The following is a 17,171-nucleotide window of genomic DNA, read 5'->3' on the forward strand; positions in this document are numbered from 1 at the left end:
TCTGTAGGTGCCCTCACCTACTTTGCTTATAAAGGAAGGAACCCATTAAGAAAGTTTAAATTTGCTTGATTTAATCTTTGTATTGCTCCCCATCCATTTTGTCAGATTACACAGCATAGCACTAAAAACAAGCTTCAAACTTTATTAAGCTTCTCAGTAATATAGCTTGTAGTATTGCATACCAGGCCTCTTGTCTTTTCTGGTTAACAGTTATGTTTTCAATGGGAACTAATGCTTCTTAAAACAGTAATTTGCTCTTTCAAAATCAGTGGTCAAAAATTTGTGAAACTTTTGTCAGAACCTTAAGTACATTGAATGGGATTTTATTTCTTTCCTTTTTGCCTTTTTATTTAATTTAATTTTTTAAATATATTTTTTATTGATTTTGTACAGAAAGGAAGGGAGAGAGATACAGAGTTAGAAACATCGATGAGAGAGAGTCATCGATCAGCTGCCTCTTGGACACCCCTTACTGGGAATATGCCTGCAACCAAGGTACATGCCCTTGACCGGAATCGAACCTGGGACCCTTCAGTCCCCAAGCCGACGCTCTATCCGTTGAGCCAAACCAGTTTCGGCTGCCTTTTTATTTTTAACTTAATTTAGATAGCGAAAAATTGAATCTTTAGGCCCAAAAATCTTCATGTATTACATTTAATATTAGTTTATTCATAATTATATGACTTTGTGGGAAGTTTTTTTTCTTTGTGAAATAAATTTGAAAATAAGGAATACAATACCACTGCATTTGAATGAGAAAGACATGAAAAAAATACATAAAAATAAGTAGGGCAGTTTTAAATTCTAGAATGTTGACTATTTTGTATTAGGCCTGGAAATTTGTTTCTGAATCTTTGTGCCAATAATATTATATAAAAGTACTAATTAATTTATGTTGATATCTAGTTAGGAAAACCTTTTCTTGCTTGGTTGAACAAGTTTAATTTACAATGTCTGTGAATGCATTTTAGTTGTAAAAATAAAACATGTATTGGAAAGATTGATCTCATCATCCTACACTCAGTTATTCTTTAAAAAGCAGTTTCTTAGATTGGCAATAGAAAGGACCATTTGTAACAGAAAGGAAAAATTATTGGAGTTTTATTTAAAATAGCATGGCGTATCCGAACAGGGAATGTTTAATACATTTTCTATGTAACTATTGAGTTGGAAAAATTCTGTATGTTCACTTTAACCAGTCGTTTGCATTAGTGTTAGAAAATGATGTTAGTCAACTGTGTGTGTGTGTGTGTGTGTGTGTGTGTGTGTGTGTGTGTATCCCAAGCCTTGTGCTAAGTACCCACACTGTATTTTCTTCCTTAATCCTTACTACTAGTTACAGCTCACAGTTAGGAAGTAGAAGTCAGTCTGAACCCAGGTCTATCTGTCTCTAGAATCAGAGACCAATGTCCGATCTGTATGTCAGACTGAGAAAGAGGTTCAAAACAATAAATAAACAAAAGAAACATTTCTCAATGACCCTACTTTTGGTATTTCTTAACACTAGGAAATTAATCAGATATAAATTTGTTCAAAGCAATTTATGATTAAAAAGAAAGAGAAAGCCATCTTTTCATTGTTGTTATAATTGTCATCTTTGGATTTAATGGTAGAGGCACATGAGATAAACTTTATATATTTCTTCCGATATGAGAAAAACTATCTGAAATCATTTATGATTAGCTTAAACTATAATGAGTTCACAAACATTTGAGATTAAAATTTTCTTTCTAGCCTTATTTTTCTCTAATTAGTCAATATCAGTAAAACATCTCTGGAAATCCTATGTTTTACCTAAAAAAAGAGTAAACATGAAAAGTTGATGTTTATTTTTAACCACTCTGTCCTGCCAGTACTGCTAACACTGTGTTCTTTTTTCCCCTGTGAACTTTATAATACACTCTTTTCAATTTACCTGTAAGCTATCCTGTTAGTGAAAACATCTCAACCCTTTAATAATTAGGAGAGACTGTCTGCAAGCTTAGCTTCCTTTAGGTATGTTAAATTCTGTTTATTTCTCTTATTTTGTTGGACTTTGCACTTTCTATGAACTTTTGAATTGTTTAAAACAGAAAATTTGTATAGTTACATTTAGCAGCACTTTTCAGAAACAATCTGGCAAGACAGATCATAATTTAGTGTTTATTTATGTTACACACAATTGACTACAGATTTTAAATATATAGACATTTTTAGTTATTGTGGTTTATGTGAGTTTTGATGAGTGTTATTTAGGTTCAGATGTTTGAGGGTTTTCTGTAAATTACTTCTCTGTGATTTAGTATGATGACGTTTATCTCAATTTAACATATCTATCTTCTGTTTTGGGGGAATATTTTATTTTTTATTATTTATTTATTTTTAAATATATTTTATTGATTTTTTACAGAGAGGACGTGAGAGGGATAGAGAGTTAGAAACATAGATGAGAGAGAATCATTGATCAGCTGCCTCCTGCACACCCCCTACTGGGGATGTGCCTGCAACCAAGGTACATGCCCTTGACCGGAATCGAACCTGGGACCTTTCAGTCCGCAGGCCAACACTATCCACTGAGCCAAACTGGTTTCAGCATTTTGTGGGGGGGGAATTTTATATTAAATTCCTGGATACTTTCCCCCGCATTCTCCTGGAAGAATGATGTAAATAAGTTTGACTTCACTTCTTAAAAGTCAGAATTTCCACTGACTTCAGTTGTGAACCCTCTGCAGTTTGAAACTGTCTGGGTAATTGAATCCCAAACTTGGTATATTAAAGGAAGGAAGCCAGAGGTTCTGATGATTCAGTTGCTGACAACAGTAACCAAATTCACACTACACTAAGCTCCTTTTCAAAACAAAGTAACTGCAGGTGCTGAATACATGAGTTTTTAACACCGTTCATGCTTTGAGCTCAATGTTTTTCAGTGATGAGGCAGCATGGTACAGGGAGAAAGATATGGACTTAAGAATTAGATTAGCTTGATTTGAAAAACAACAATAACAACTTTTAATTTTAAAATATTTTGAGATTCATAGGAACATGCAAAGATAGTACAGAGAGGTCCCCTTAACCTTTACCCAGTTACCTTTAAAGCTTAATCGTGCATACAGCTATAGCACAACTAAAGGCCTAATGCACAAAATTCATGCAAGAGTAGGCCTTCGCAGCCTCACTTGCCTGGATCCCTCCCTAGCAGCCTCAGCTGTAGCCCTGGCTTCATCCAGAAGAACGTATGGAAGGACATTCAGTCTAATTAGCATATTATGCTTTTATTATTATAGTTATCAAACCCAGGAAATTTACATTGGTATAATATATGTGTATATTTTTAAGTCGTTTTATCATACCTGGAAATTCATATAAGCTCATCACAATCAAGATACCAGATTATTCTGTGAACACACATATGTCCCTCATGCTCTCTCATTATAGGTGTGTCTACCCTTTATTGTGTCTGTTACAAACCCTAAACGCTGACAATCACTAATTTGTTATGTCTCTATAATACTTTGGGAACATTATATTAATGGAATCATACAGTATGTGGCCTTTTGAGATTAGCTTTTTAAGTATAATATCTTTCAGATTTATCCAGGTTAGTGTGTATATCACATGTGTTCCTTTTTATTGAAGTGTGATTGGGGTGGGGGGAGGCAGTGAGGGTTATTATAAATAAGCTGTTATGAACATTCATGCACGGGCTTTGTTCATGGACATGAATTTTCATTTCTCTATGATGAAGGCCCAGGAGTGTGATTCCTAGGTCACAAGGTAAGTGTATGTTTAGATCTTTAAGAAATTGCCAAACAGTTTTCCAGACTTTTTATATTTTCTCTGGCAATGGAGGAGATCCAGGTTTTATGGATCCTATCCAGCATTTGGTATTGTCACAAGTTTTTGTGTTTTTATATTTTTTATTTTGGCGATCTGAAAGATATGTAGTGATATCAGTGTTATCTCATTGCAGTCTTATTTTCATTCTCCTGTGGCTACTGACATGTGTTTATTGACCGTTCATACATATTCTATAGTGTAATGTCATTTCATGACATTATCTAATTAAATTGCTTGTTTTATTTAATTTTTTTTCCTATTGAGTTTGAAGAGGTTTTCAATATAATATAGATACTAGTCCTTTGTCAAATAATTGTCCTAATTTAAAACACACACACACACACAGACACACACACACACACACACACACACACACACACACACATATATATATATATATATATATATATATATATATATGAAAATTCCAAACATGTACAAAATTAGATAAAACAGCATAATGAATCCTCATGTACCAGTTCCTATTTCACCCTCAAATTCTTTGGAAGCAAAGCCCAGACATCATAGCACTTCAGGTATATATATATATATATATATATATATATATATATGAATAAAACATTAAAATAAAAAGATTCTTCTTTTAAATACAACGATAATGGCACTGTTGTATCTAAAAGAACACATACTTAATATTATTAAATAGCTAATTAATCAATCCATTTCCCGTTTTTCATATTTTTTCACCTGTTTGTTCTAGAGAGAATCAAATAATGTCTATACATAGCAATTGGTTGACATGTTTTTAAAATCAAAGTTATTCCATAAATTATCCTTTTTCATGGTACTATTTTTTCTCTCTCAAAGATAAACACAGCCATGCTTTAAAGCAGTGAAGACAGATTTTATTCAGCCACTACTGATGGTAGGGCACTCCATTCCAATTTGTGCAGACATGATTGGGCATTTTAAAGGGAGAGTGAGGTAGGGAGGGGGAGAGAATGGAGACTCAAGTGGAAAATGACAAGGGGTTGGTCAGTGTAAATGTGATTAGGTTGGTGTGTCTGCAAGCTGGCAATTACTGAAGTGAGACTTGTGACCTCCCTTGGACTGCAAGACAGAGGCCCTGTCCTTTCTGACAATTACTTTAAAAGAAATGGCTTTCAGATCCTGGAGAGAGACACCCCCCTGGCTTGTAGGAGACAAATATACATCTCAAAAGCACCGAGGAAAAATTTACAATTATGAACCCTTTTTAGAAAATGTTCCAAGAAAAGGAATGGGGCCTATCCTCAGGAGTTAACTGGAACAAACCAGTAAATCCTTTGGACAGCCCTCCCTGAGCTCTTCTAGAGGAGAACTCAGCAGGGTGCTGGCTGATTCCAGGAACTAGGCTGGAGGCTGCTAGAAGCCTTGCTGAAGTTGGTCATGCCTTTTAGTTGGAATGCAGTGTTCATACTGAATTTATGCAGTTCTCACTTTTGCTGAGGGTTTTGAAATTTCCGACAGTTTGTATTTTGGTGATTTCACTTCCATGATGTCAGTTGATATGTTCTTCTATCTGCTGTATTTCTTGTAAATTGATAGCTAGATCTAGAGATTTGATTGCATTTGGGCTTTTCATATATATATTTGAATTGATTTCAGAGACAAAAAGAGAGATAGAAACAACAATGATGAGAATCACTGACCGGCCACCTTCTGCACTCTCCCTCCTGCACGCGCCCCCCTCCCCCCCACCTCCCCCAGGAATCAAGCCCACAATCGGGGCATGTGCCTTGATCGGGAATTGAACCATGATTTCCTGATTCACAGGTTGACACTCAACCACTGAGCCTCTCTGGCTGGGCTGGGCTTTCAATTTTTGACAGGAATACTAAATCAGTGGTGGTATGTACTTCTGAGGAAGTAAATAATTCTGATTGTTTTTCTTTTTCTGAAGTGAGTTGTCATATGCCTCGATTCATTATTTCAGTAGGGAGTGAAAAATTGTGCTAGTCTAATTCTATCATTCTCTTTTCATTTATTGGATAGGATATATATAAAAACAAATATTTCTTCATGAAATATTTGGTTACCCTGGGGGTCCAGTTTATATATACCGACAACACAGGACAAATGCTTGATTCTTTTTGCTTTATTTGCTAGTTATATTCTATTGATACTCAAATGTTTATCTTTGGTTAGTAGAAGCAGTGCTGATGGAAATAGGATTATTTCACAGAGTCACAGGAAATGCATTTTGGGGACCCATGGGTAAGAGGACTTGAGGCAGAGTGACAACATTTATTGGAGTGAAAACAAAGGTTTGCCCTCAGGAGCCCAGTGTGTCTTCCACAATCAGGTGGCTCAAGTGGCACTGGGTAAGAAGTCCTAGGCCTGGAGAACACAGTGCCCACCAGGCAGGTCAGGACCCAGAACTGTCATGTCCTCACATTGGGCTTGTAAGTCCAGCATAGTCTCTGCTCCCAGCTGGTCTCTGGCCCGATATGTGCCATACTTCAGCCCAGGCTTGCATGGTTTATGGAGGAGAAAGAGCTCAAACAAACAAACAAGTGTCTTGAGCTTTTGTTAATCTTTGGCTATATTTCCTTGCATTTGGAAAGGTAAGCTTTCTTTCAAACTAACCAATCTTCTTCCTAATTCTTCTGTGGCCTGTGCTGTGCCCTCCCCCTATAAAAACTTTTTCCTGGATCTTTGGGATTTTCATGCCCTTATCCTATCCAGTGTTTTGCCATTTTGGCTTCTGCGCATGCCTCAAAAGTTCTGCTTCGTCATCTGGCTTTTACCACACATGGACTTAACCGCCCATAGAGCGGCCTTGGCTCTACTCTCTATGCTCAGCAAAAGAAATTTCCCCCATTGTTTTATCCTTCCCTCGGTAACCTTAGCAAAGGAGCCAGTTGTCCCACAGGGAGATTGGAAAGCTGGCCTCGGGGATTAGTGTCCTCTGTGACTGTCCCCTGGGGAGTCTGTGAATGCTACAGCTTCCTAGTTAATCACACTTAACATCAGATTCCATTGGCTGCCCATTTGCCCCTTCCCTTTATTAATAACTAGTTAGCTACCTATGCTAACGGAAGCACATACAGGGAACTCTGTACAGTATTAGTTATTAAACTTTTGTTTCTTCTCGTCCTCTTTTCTTTTTTGTTACTTTTATAAAACGATGCTATACAGAATACCTTATATAGTAGGTCCCCGGGTTATGTCGGAGATCCATTCCTACAGCACAAGGTAACATGATTTTTGCCGTAAGTTGGAACCCACTACATAAGCACCTAAGTCACTCACCTGGAGCACACACACAGCAGTAATGAAGTGAAAACAGTAAAAAAAAAATTGAAAGAAAGATAACAATTCCTGACCTTTACTTGTGGTAAATAAATAATAAAAAACATAAAGCACATATGTACATACATCGAAGTGACGCAATTTTTTTTTATATAAATAAATGGGAGATGGCAACGTAACCACATTACGATGTACATTGAGTTCGTCGTAACCTGAGGACTGTCTGTATTGGCTTATTCAAATCAAAAAGATTTAGTAGACAGATACAATATGTGGTGAGAAAATTCTTGTTCTCATGTTTTCAGAATCATCAGGCTCAACCAATTAGTAGATATCTTCCAACAGCGAAACACTTGCTTTTGATTAAATTTTTATGTATGAGACATAGCAAGGCACAGATCTGGAGGGGTGGTGTGTGTGTGTGTGTCCAGGACAAGAAAAAGAAACTATTTTTCTCCTTGAATTTTGTAGACAATGGCATGCAGGGTGACCATCTCCTTCTGTTTTCCCAGGACTTGCCCAGTTTTGACAATGAAAGACCCATATCCCAGCAAGCTCCTCAGTACTAGACAGACTGGACTGGCTGGTCACCTTTGATGAAGATCCAGTCTCTTATATGAAAATCTCTAAGGTCCGGAAACTTAAGAGTGGAAAAATTTCAGAGGACTTTCTTTTGGGCTTGAGGTCAGTTTAGCACAGGAAAATGCATTTCTTAAAATAACAATCTCAAATTGGGCCTTGATGCCAGTGGGGTTTATAAAGATAGTGTTGTTAAGACTTACATGATTAGGATTTTTTTAAAATTTAGTTTGATGGATTAAATGCTTACTGCGAAAAACATTGTGCTGAGTCTGCAAGGAAAACTCAGCTGAGTTAAGACAGAAACAAACGCTATTCTTCACTTGACCGTTAAGTTACTTTGCACATGGCTTGCTGACTGGGAATACAGTAGCACTGTGTTAGTGAGAGAGTAAAATGGGCTGCAAAGAAAATGGGGATGTTAGCTTAAACACATTGCTGTGAAAGTCATTAGGACAATGAAGCTCTAGTGGGTATTAAATATTGTCACGCTGCTTAACAACAGGGATACATTCCAAAACATGCATCATTAGGCAAATTCTTCATTGTACATCATAGAGTGCACTTACACAAACCTAGATGGTCTAGCCTACAACACACCTAGGCTACATGGCATAGCCCGCTGCTTTGAGGCTACCAACCTGCACAGCGTGTTTTCTGAAAACCAAACAAAACACGAGATTCAATCAAGCACAAGAGAAATTATGCAATCAAAAACCTGGGTAAACATGGCATGTGTGAGGCTGCTGCCAGCATCACATGGCCTATTGTCTGCCAGAAAACATTTTTTGTTGTAAAGAAATAGTGCGTTCTAAAATAACGATAAAAAGTGTAGTATGGTAAACACATAAATGGGTAACAGTTGTCTATTATCATTATTAAGTATTACGTACTGCACATAATTGTATGTGCTATACGCCTGGCAGCGAATTCAGTTTGTTTACACCAGCATCCCCACAAACAGATGAGCAATGCATTGGTCTCCAACATTCTGATGACTAGGATGCAGCAGGCTGTAGGAATTTGTTGGCTCTGTTATAATCTTATGGGACTACCGTTGTACATGTGGTTCATGGTTGACAGAAATGTTATGTGGTGCATGGCTGGTGGTAATGGGTCAGGGCTGCTGCTGCCCACCATAGGAAGTAGAAACAAGTGTGGCATGGGACATAGTGGGTGCATGCTGTTTGAGTCTGGGCATCTTTTGCTCTTTTGAATGAATTGGGGAAAGTTTGGAGCATGTGGCTTTGTAAAGATTTAGGTGAGTCTCCCTCTCTCTGTGCCCTAACTCTAAGCTGCCTGGATCTTAGACTCCAGCCTAAGTTACTTGCCCAGTAACAAGCCTAAAAGTGGATAGAGAGAGACTGAGCTGGGCCAGCTGGTCTGCATTCCACATGGATGCAGCACGTAGATGGGGAAAGGGTGCTGCCCTGGACCACGAAGTGACCTCTCCCACTAGCGGTGGTGTTTAATCTGTGTCCTGGGTACTGACCAGAAGGTTTGAAAATCCTAAAGAGCAGGTTGGAGGTGGGACTTTTGGGCTATTAGGGTCCAGGGCAAGCTCCCACATACCTCACAATGGCATGTTGATTATTTTGAATTTAAGTTACTTGAACAGCAAACAGTGCAAGGTGATGGAAGGAGACTTGTTTTGGGGTGGTGACACCATACAATATGCAAATGATGCATTATAAGATTATATGCTGAAACCTATATAATTTTATTAATTTATGTCATCCCAATAAATTCAAGGGGTGGGGAGGGAAAGGGTACACTGATCCTCCTTTATCTCCCTGAATGCAGGAAATAAATCTGTCCTGCGAAAGGTACCCTCCTCCTTTTGGGGGAGCTGGAGCTGGAGCTGAGAACTCAAGGCTGAAAAGCCTGTACTATAAACTAACCTTATCACTTCTTTCCTAAATACTGCCCAAACACTAACTTTGCTTGTATTACTTACTAAAGTGTACTGAAATCTAAATTTCTTTGCCCTGTCGAATCTTCATAAATTTGTTGTGTCTTTGTCTAAATAGTATACAAAGCTGCCTGCTTTGATCATTTCTCTGAGCAGCGATTTTTATTTCTTAGGTGCACATATTCAATTGGGTTTTCCTCCTGTTAATTTTGGTCTTGTGTCAGTTTTATTATCAGTCCAGTCATAATAACAAGAGAGGTTGAGGGGAGACTTTCCCTCTCCTCCACAGTATCTGTAGGGCCCTAGTGACAAGGGTAACATCAGGAAAGGACTGGGGCAGGTTTAGGGGGAAAGGACGTGTCTTGGGAAAGGTCACTTTGCCCGTATGTGGCTTAGGAAACAGGAGACAGAATCGACATCAATCGTATTTAAGGATTATTCTACTGCTGTTCAAGTTTAGAGGATTTTGAAGTTCTCGTTTAATGTTAATTCCTTTATTTAGATTTCAGAAGCTTGACTAAAACACTGTGAGGAGTGGGCCAGGTGCAGGAATGGGGGCTGCCACTGGTGTGTGCTAGGAGCTCTCATTGTCCAAGGTGGGCTGTGCTCAGTGCAGCCCCTGTGCCTATGCCAGTCTCTGTGCAGCTGCCTGTGTGGCTAACATGCAGAAATGCCACTTCATAAATAATCTATGTTGAAACTGTGCTGAGTAAACCAGTTCCATTTTACTTTTATGCTGTATAGAGTAGTGCTCACTTTGGTTTTGGATTTGGGTCTTACCTCTGACACTGGCGGATCCTGAGGAAGTACCTTAAGCCTTCACAAGATGGGGACAAGGAAGTGAAATGGCAAAATTGGACTGGAATGCCTGGTGTTCCTCTGGGCAGGATGGTTCCCAGGCTCTTGTCCAGGTGGAGTCGAAGAATAAACCACGGATGAAAGATGTTTATAGTAAACGGTGGAAACAAGCACAGCCTCCCACGGGGGAGGAGGAAAGAGTCCCACCAAGTCCCCTTTCCTTAGGTTTATAAAGGCTGCAGTTCTTTGTGCCGTGATATCCCCTCTGACAGGTCACTATAGCAACGTCAGAGCTTAACCCTCACACGAGATATGGAGGTTCTCCTCTTCTTCTCCCTTATTGTTTCTCTATTTCCTTGGGTTTTCCTATTACCTTCCCTCATTCTATACATGTGTACCTTCTGCAGCTCAGCTCCCTTATTCTATGGAAATGTACCTTCTGCTGCTCTGTAGCCTGTGCTTTTTCCCATTGACCCCTTAATTCCTAAAATTTCCTAAACCTGCCGATTTCACCCCTAAACACTCCTTTCACAAGTTTGGACTCACAGTGCTGGTGTGAGCATTAAATGAAAGTAAAAACTAATGTGCTTAGCACAGTGACTAGCACAAACTAAACGTATTAAATATTCCCCACTATTAATTAATTAAAACTTACCTGGAGCTGTTACTGACAGGAAGGGTGACATCACCAAAACTATATTTCTGCTATTACATGTAGGAGGCATAAAAATTCCTTCTAAATTCATTGTAGAAGGAATATAAATTAGACCATCTGACTAAATTAAGGAAACTTAAACTCATTGACCTTTGAACACCAGACCATGACCTTTTGCAAGTCAGTTAACATTTCTGTATTTTCTTTTTTTCTCACCTGGAAAACTACCTAAGCTGTTTTGAGTCCTTCCAATTCTAACTTGAATTTTCAGAATAGCTAAGAGAACTGAAATTTTATTCCCCTTTGCCTTCTCTGACTTTATTTCCAGCATTCTGTGTGTGATAATCTAAGTAAACATTTATTTGTAAGTAACATACTGAGTTAAGAGTTTAAAATTTCTCAGCAGAAATGCTGACAGCCACAGAATGGGTTATTGAGAGTCAATTTGGGTTTCTGAGTAGATTGAACTGAGAAATGCATCCTTGTTTTAGAATAGTTAGCTCTTCCCTTCAGAATCTTCATTTAAATATCAAAGGAGACATCAAAGGTTGTTCTGCTCCTCTGTGGAATGCCTTTGGTTATTAAGATTTAGATGAAGCATTTTATAGGTTCAAGGAGAGTGCATTGAAGAGAGAACCCAACCCCACTTAAATTTCCTTTGTTGCTTTTGTTAAGCTTATAATCTTTTTCTAATTCAAGCTTTATCTTTGTTATTTGGTTCACTGAAATGTCTTTTTCTTGTGTTTCAAAGAGAAGCAGATTTCTGAATTCCTGTTTTAAAAAGCTTTGGATTCAGCATTTTGTTCATAATTTGTGACTCTTTATTAATCTCCTTTATTACCTTGACAGAGCAGGAGAAATTAAATTAGTAGGACTGATGTCTAGAAGGAATTTGGGATATAGCATTTTATAATTTATCAGTACAACGTTAAATAGTAATAACTCTTTGTGTCTGAGATGTTTGCCAGTGGAGCTGGTATTCAGGCAAAATTATCAGGTTTTGAGAGATTCTGAAAAGAGCTGGAAAGTACAATATAATAACTTAATTGAAACCACCAAGATTTAAGGTAAGGAAAACAGTACCTACCCTTCTTATTTTGGACCCTGGTATAGTACTGGAGGGTAAGGAAAACACAGAAAAAGGAAGAGCGTTGGTTTATTAATGGCAAATTGCACCAAAATGTTAGACTTTCATCCTTGAGTTTGGCTAAGGAAATAATCCTGAGCCAAGAAATTCAAATACTAGCAAAAGTTTATTCAGAAAGTCACATGGTGGGTAGAAGAAGAAATGAGCCAGCTGGGCTGTGCAGACTCAGGAAGTAAGTTGCAGAGGCAAAGGAAGAGAGAGCATCAGAGCATAGGATAAAGAAAGGCAGAGAAAATGGGCCTGAGGGAAGAAGAGGGGGAAGGTGTTGTAGGCTTGATACTCTATATGGGGTGTGCAGGAAGCAGCCTATTAATGATTCTCCATTCTCTCTCATCATTGATGTTTCTTTCCCTCTCCTTTCCTCTTTGAAAATCAATTAAAAATATATTTAGAAAGAAAAAAAGCAAATGAACAAACAAAGCAAAACAAGCTTATAGAGGCAGGCAACAGATTGGTGGTGAGCAGAGGGGAACAGGGATAGAGGGAAGGCAAAACAGGAAAAGGGGCTCAGTTGATGGTGTTGAATGGAAACTGGACTTATGGTGGTTAGCATAACCCGAAACTGATTTAATTGTTATAAGCCAATATTACCTCAATAAAAATTAAATTACAAAACAAATAATGTGATTTTATATGCAACTACAATTATGATGGGTCTACTCAAATGGGGACCAATTAATATTTTCCTAATCCCTTGGCATTTTTCCTTAAATTTTCAGTAGGTTTCTCTCTACTTTTCTTCAGTTGTCATTTCTGATGTCATCATTTGGTGAAACATCTACACATCACAATAATATATAACTGAAAGAGACAGTAAAACCATTTAGTCCAACTCTCATTGATACAGGGCGGGGGAAACAAAAAAAGACAGAAGGCCTGTGGACTTGTTCCAAGTCACTTAAGAAATGAGTTGGAAGCATAAGAATAGAACCCTGGATGCTTGGTTCCCATTCTAGTGGTTTCCTCAGTGGTTTGGTTTTGTTGTTGGGATTTTCTCTGGCTTCCTGGGAATATAAGTCAGTGATGGCATTTGCATAGTGCTTTATAAGGTACCTCAGATATTTTAGCTTGTGTTTGAAATGAATAGCTAAGAGACTCTGCCATACCAGTTAAGTATTGCTTCTAGTTTTTTGGTTGTTTTCTTTTTTCTCCTGCTTTGTAAAAAGGAATTAGAATGTTCTGCCTCATAGACTTGTTGTAAGTGGTAAATAAGTTGCTACAATATTAATTATTTTCCATTTTTATCATTAATAATAATATTGTTATTATATGTTTTTGTTGGGAGTTCTGGGAAGAAGAGGAAAAGATGCAGAGCCTTCAGCCCTGGGGTGCTCCCTGTCTGAGCTTAGGGATCTTAGCCTGACCTTGTGTTTGTCAAAAAAAGGGGGCCATGCCATTTTGGCTTATTTTGTTACTTAATATTGGTAGCAACTAAAAATAGAAGACTTGAAAATAGGTCATTTTTTTTTTTTCAGCCACTGCTCTCTGCATCATTCTAGGCTGTCATTGCTTCAGGATGCTGCATTTTAAGAGTAAATTATTTGGTGACTATAAGAGGTTAACATTCAAGGAAATGGGATTTCTCACGGAGGAAGAATTTCTAAACAAGTAGATACCTTATAAAAACAACCATCATAGTGAACTTGAAGTGAAGCAAACAATGAACTTACCAAAGTTTACCATTGAAAAAAATCCTAAACCCTAGGGTTTGTTGCTTTATAGAAAGGAAACCACTTCTACATTTTACACTGTGTTAAAATAAACCAGTGTCATGGAGAAATGAAGCTTCCCCAAGCAGAACAACCCAAGAAGTACTTTTTCATTCAGATGCATTGCAACTCCAGCCTTCCCCGCCCCCCTCCCTTTCTCCTGCCCTTCCCCTCCCTGCAGCCATTTATCTCCCAGAGGGAATGGCAAAAATATCCAAGGCTGGTCTCTGTTGAGTTATTCGGAAAATGATTGCCAGAGTAAAGGCAGAGCTGAGAGGACATGCTTAGCAGGGATTGCATCTCTTTTGTAATCACAGACCAAGTTAACACTGATGATCAAAGCCAAGGAATTTGCCTCAGAAAAACACACAGATGCAAACATACTGAAAATCTTGTGCGTTCAGGATGTGTGGGCTCCCGGAGCCTATTTTGGGACATTATTGATGCACCTGTGTGGTGGGAGTTGACAGAATTCCTGGCCTTGCTCTTTGCCAACCTCTCTGTTGAGAGCTAAGGGAGAAGAAAGGATGTACGTGCAGTGCCTGGGGATGGATCCAGTCCAGAGCTTGCTAAAAGCGGACTCTGGGTGGTGTTTTGGGCTCACCTTCTCTGCACTCATTAAATACGTGAAAGGTCAGCTTCTCAGCTGTTTACCAACCAGGAGATGAAAAGGGAAGAGACCTGCCCCTGAGTGACACTGTCACCTCCTTACAGTGCTGTGTGGACACCTTTTATTCATACATCCAATCAAAGCAGAAGACTCATACATATTTTGATAGGAATTACCAAGGTGGACATTTCTTTGTGGTACTAACCCACTCAGGTTTTAAAAAAGGATCTCTGTCCTACAGAATAGTCCCATTGTGTAAAGAGACCTCATTCAAATGCAAATTTTAAGAGATTCTGGGGATCAGTTCTTTGAGGAGAAATTGGGCTTAAAGTAGTCATAGAAAAAATGGAAAAGCCTAGGGGAAATAAGGATGAGTTGGTGCATGCTTGCTGGATGATGCTATTCAATTTGACTTTTCCCCCTCCATCCTGTACTTTAAAAATATAGAAATGTGCACGTAGGTGAAAATGCCTTGCGTTAGTTTTTTGCTTGGGGTTGGTTAACAGACCCCTCTTGCTTCCCTTTCATTATCTTTATTAAAACCACCTGATCACAGCCGAAACCTGGATTTGGCTCAGTTCAGGGGTCTTCAAACTACGGCCCGCGGGCCACATGCGGCCCGCAGAGGAGTCTGATCCGGCCCGCCAGGTTTTTTGGGCAGTGAGCGCAGCCGAGGTGTTACAGTAGGAATTAGTAGTTCATATAGTCCGGCCCTCCAGCTCTCTGAGGGACCGTGATCTGGCCCCCACTTTAAAAAGTTTGAGGACCCCTGGGATAGAGCATCAGTCTGCAGACTGAAAGGTCCTAGGTTTGATTCTGGTCAAGGTCATGTACATTGGTTGCAGGCACATCCCTTGTAGGGGGTGTGCAGGAGGCAGCTGGTTGATGGTTTCTCTCTCATCGATGTTTCTAGCTCTCTGTCCCTCTCCCTTCCTCTCTGTAAAAAAAATCAATAATATATATATATATTTTTTTAAAAACCACCTGATCGAATGTGCGATAGGTGGATATATGGAACTCTTATTTTGTTCAAGTGAGAGCTCTGTGGCAGATGCAGGGTCTGCTCCACTAGAAGTTGACATTCTTATAATCTAGTTTGGTTCCAAAATCCTTAAGCAGGTGAGATAATCTGTTGCTTACCGTTGAGCTCTGATCCCACCACCGGTGGTTACTAACTTTGTTACCTTGGATAAATTTATCCGACTTAACCCCACATAGCCTTGACATCCTCTATTTTTAGGAGTAAAACATTGGTGAAATAATTTTGCGAGTAGAAGACATTGTGCTTCTCAAACTACGTGGAGTAGGCAAATAAACTCCAATTTTGTTTTAAATCATCCCTGTGATTAGTGTAACAACAGAATGCCTGGGTTATTGGGATTAGATGGGATAGTAATATTTACAGCTAATAGTACTCGTAGGCCCTGTTCTACATATTGTCTCGTTTATTCCTCACAACTCTTCTGTTTGATACTATTCGTATCCCCCCTTTTATAAAGTGAGAAAAATAGATGTGCAAAGAGGTTAGGAAACTTGGCCAAAGTCTCCCAGCCAGGAAGCACCAGGGCTCTGGGACTGAAACCCAAGTGGTCTGGCCCCAGCCTTTTTTAGAGCTGCAGCATCGTCAGACTGAAAGGAGAATGTTAATGTGTGGTGGACTCTGACACATATTTAAGATTTTCTTTTTCTTCCTGTTTCAGGTATCTGACTGCAAGCAGTAATAGAAATTTCCTGCTTACCATGCGGCCATTCTTAAAAAGGGCCATTTTGGTCATAAGTTATGTAAGTATATATATATATGCTTTTGAATTATCTGCTAAGGGATATTTCACTGTAACATGGCTCAGAGGCATGATCCAGATTGTTTAATAGAATCAGCAGTAAATACACAGATATTTACATTACGATTCATTAACTAGCAAAATTACAGTTATGAGTAGCAACGAAAATAATTTTATGGTTGGGGGACACCACAGCATGAGGACTAACTGTATTAAAGGGTCATGGCATTAGATAGGTTGAGAACCAGTTGGTTGAGAACCAAGGTTCTAATACCTTGATCTCAGGATCCAAGAGTGAACGTGCCATAAATGCTACAAAGCATTAGAAGGCACATGAGAAAGAATTCTACAGACATGTGAACGCCATGACACAGTATGAATAAACTACCGTATTTTACAAGCAATGCTTTTCTTACCAGATCTTCTTTTCTCTGAAGGTGATTGTTGTGTTGTACTTCCGCCTGTGGATAATGGGAGGATCGATGCCCCTCTTTTCAGAACAAGATAATCCAGCTTCATTCTCCCCTTACATTCTCACAAGGTCAGTAGGAATACATTTTTTTTTTTTTAACTTTACTGAGTATTACTTAAATTGATTTGTAATCTTAAATAGTAAGTTGGATTTTAAAGAAAGGAAGGTTGTGTTCTTATTCAGCTTGTAGGGAGAAAAGAAACTACTATTCATACATTTGGAATTCTTTTCAACCAATGTCTATTTTGTTATATTGTTGCTATTGTTCTCATAATGGCATATATGTGTTTATTCAACAAGCAGTTTATTGACTACTAATCATCAAGTATAAATATCTATTAAGTGGCCCACATGGCAACTTATAGAACAATGCACAGTGTGGCATTGAGCTTGATTGGACATCATAACTATTTTTGAGATTAAAATGAGTGGAGAAG

General features: G+C 38.6%; 1 protein-coding gene across 2 annotated transcripts in view; it reads left to right on the forward strand.

Annotated features, from left to right (window-relative positions):
• Window positions 1–17,171, forward strand: part of TMTC1 (transmembrane O-mannosyltransferase targeting cadherins 1) — a 226,122-nt gene that overhangs the window by 94,118 nt on the left and 114,833 nt on the right. For both annotated transcript variants that reach the window (XM_084877142.1, XM_084877143.1), the window contains exons 6-7: window positions 16,182–16,263; window positions 16,700–16,803. In XM_084877142.1, coding sequence (XP_084733268.1) covers window positions 16,182–16,263; window positions 16,700–16,803 — 186 coding nt within the window. The remainder of the gene's footprint in view (window positions 1–16,181; window positions 16,264–16,699; window positions 16,804–17,171) is intronic.

Source organism: Pipistrellus hanaki (genome assembly GCF_964339955.1).
Source record: "Pipistrellus hanaki genome assembly, chromosome: 3".
Classification (NCBI taxonomy): Eukaryota; Metazoa; Chordata; class Mammalia; order Chiroptera; family Vespertilionidae; genus Pipistrellus; species Pipistrellus hanaki.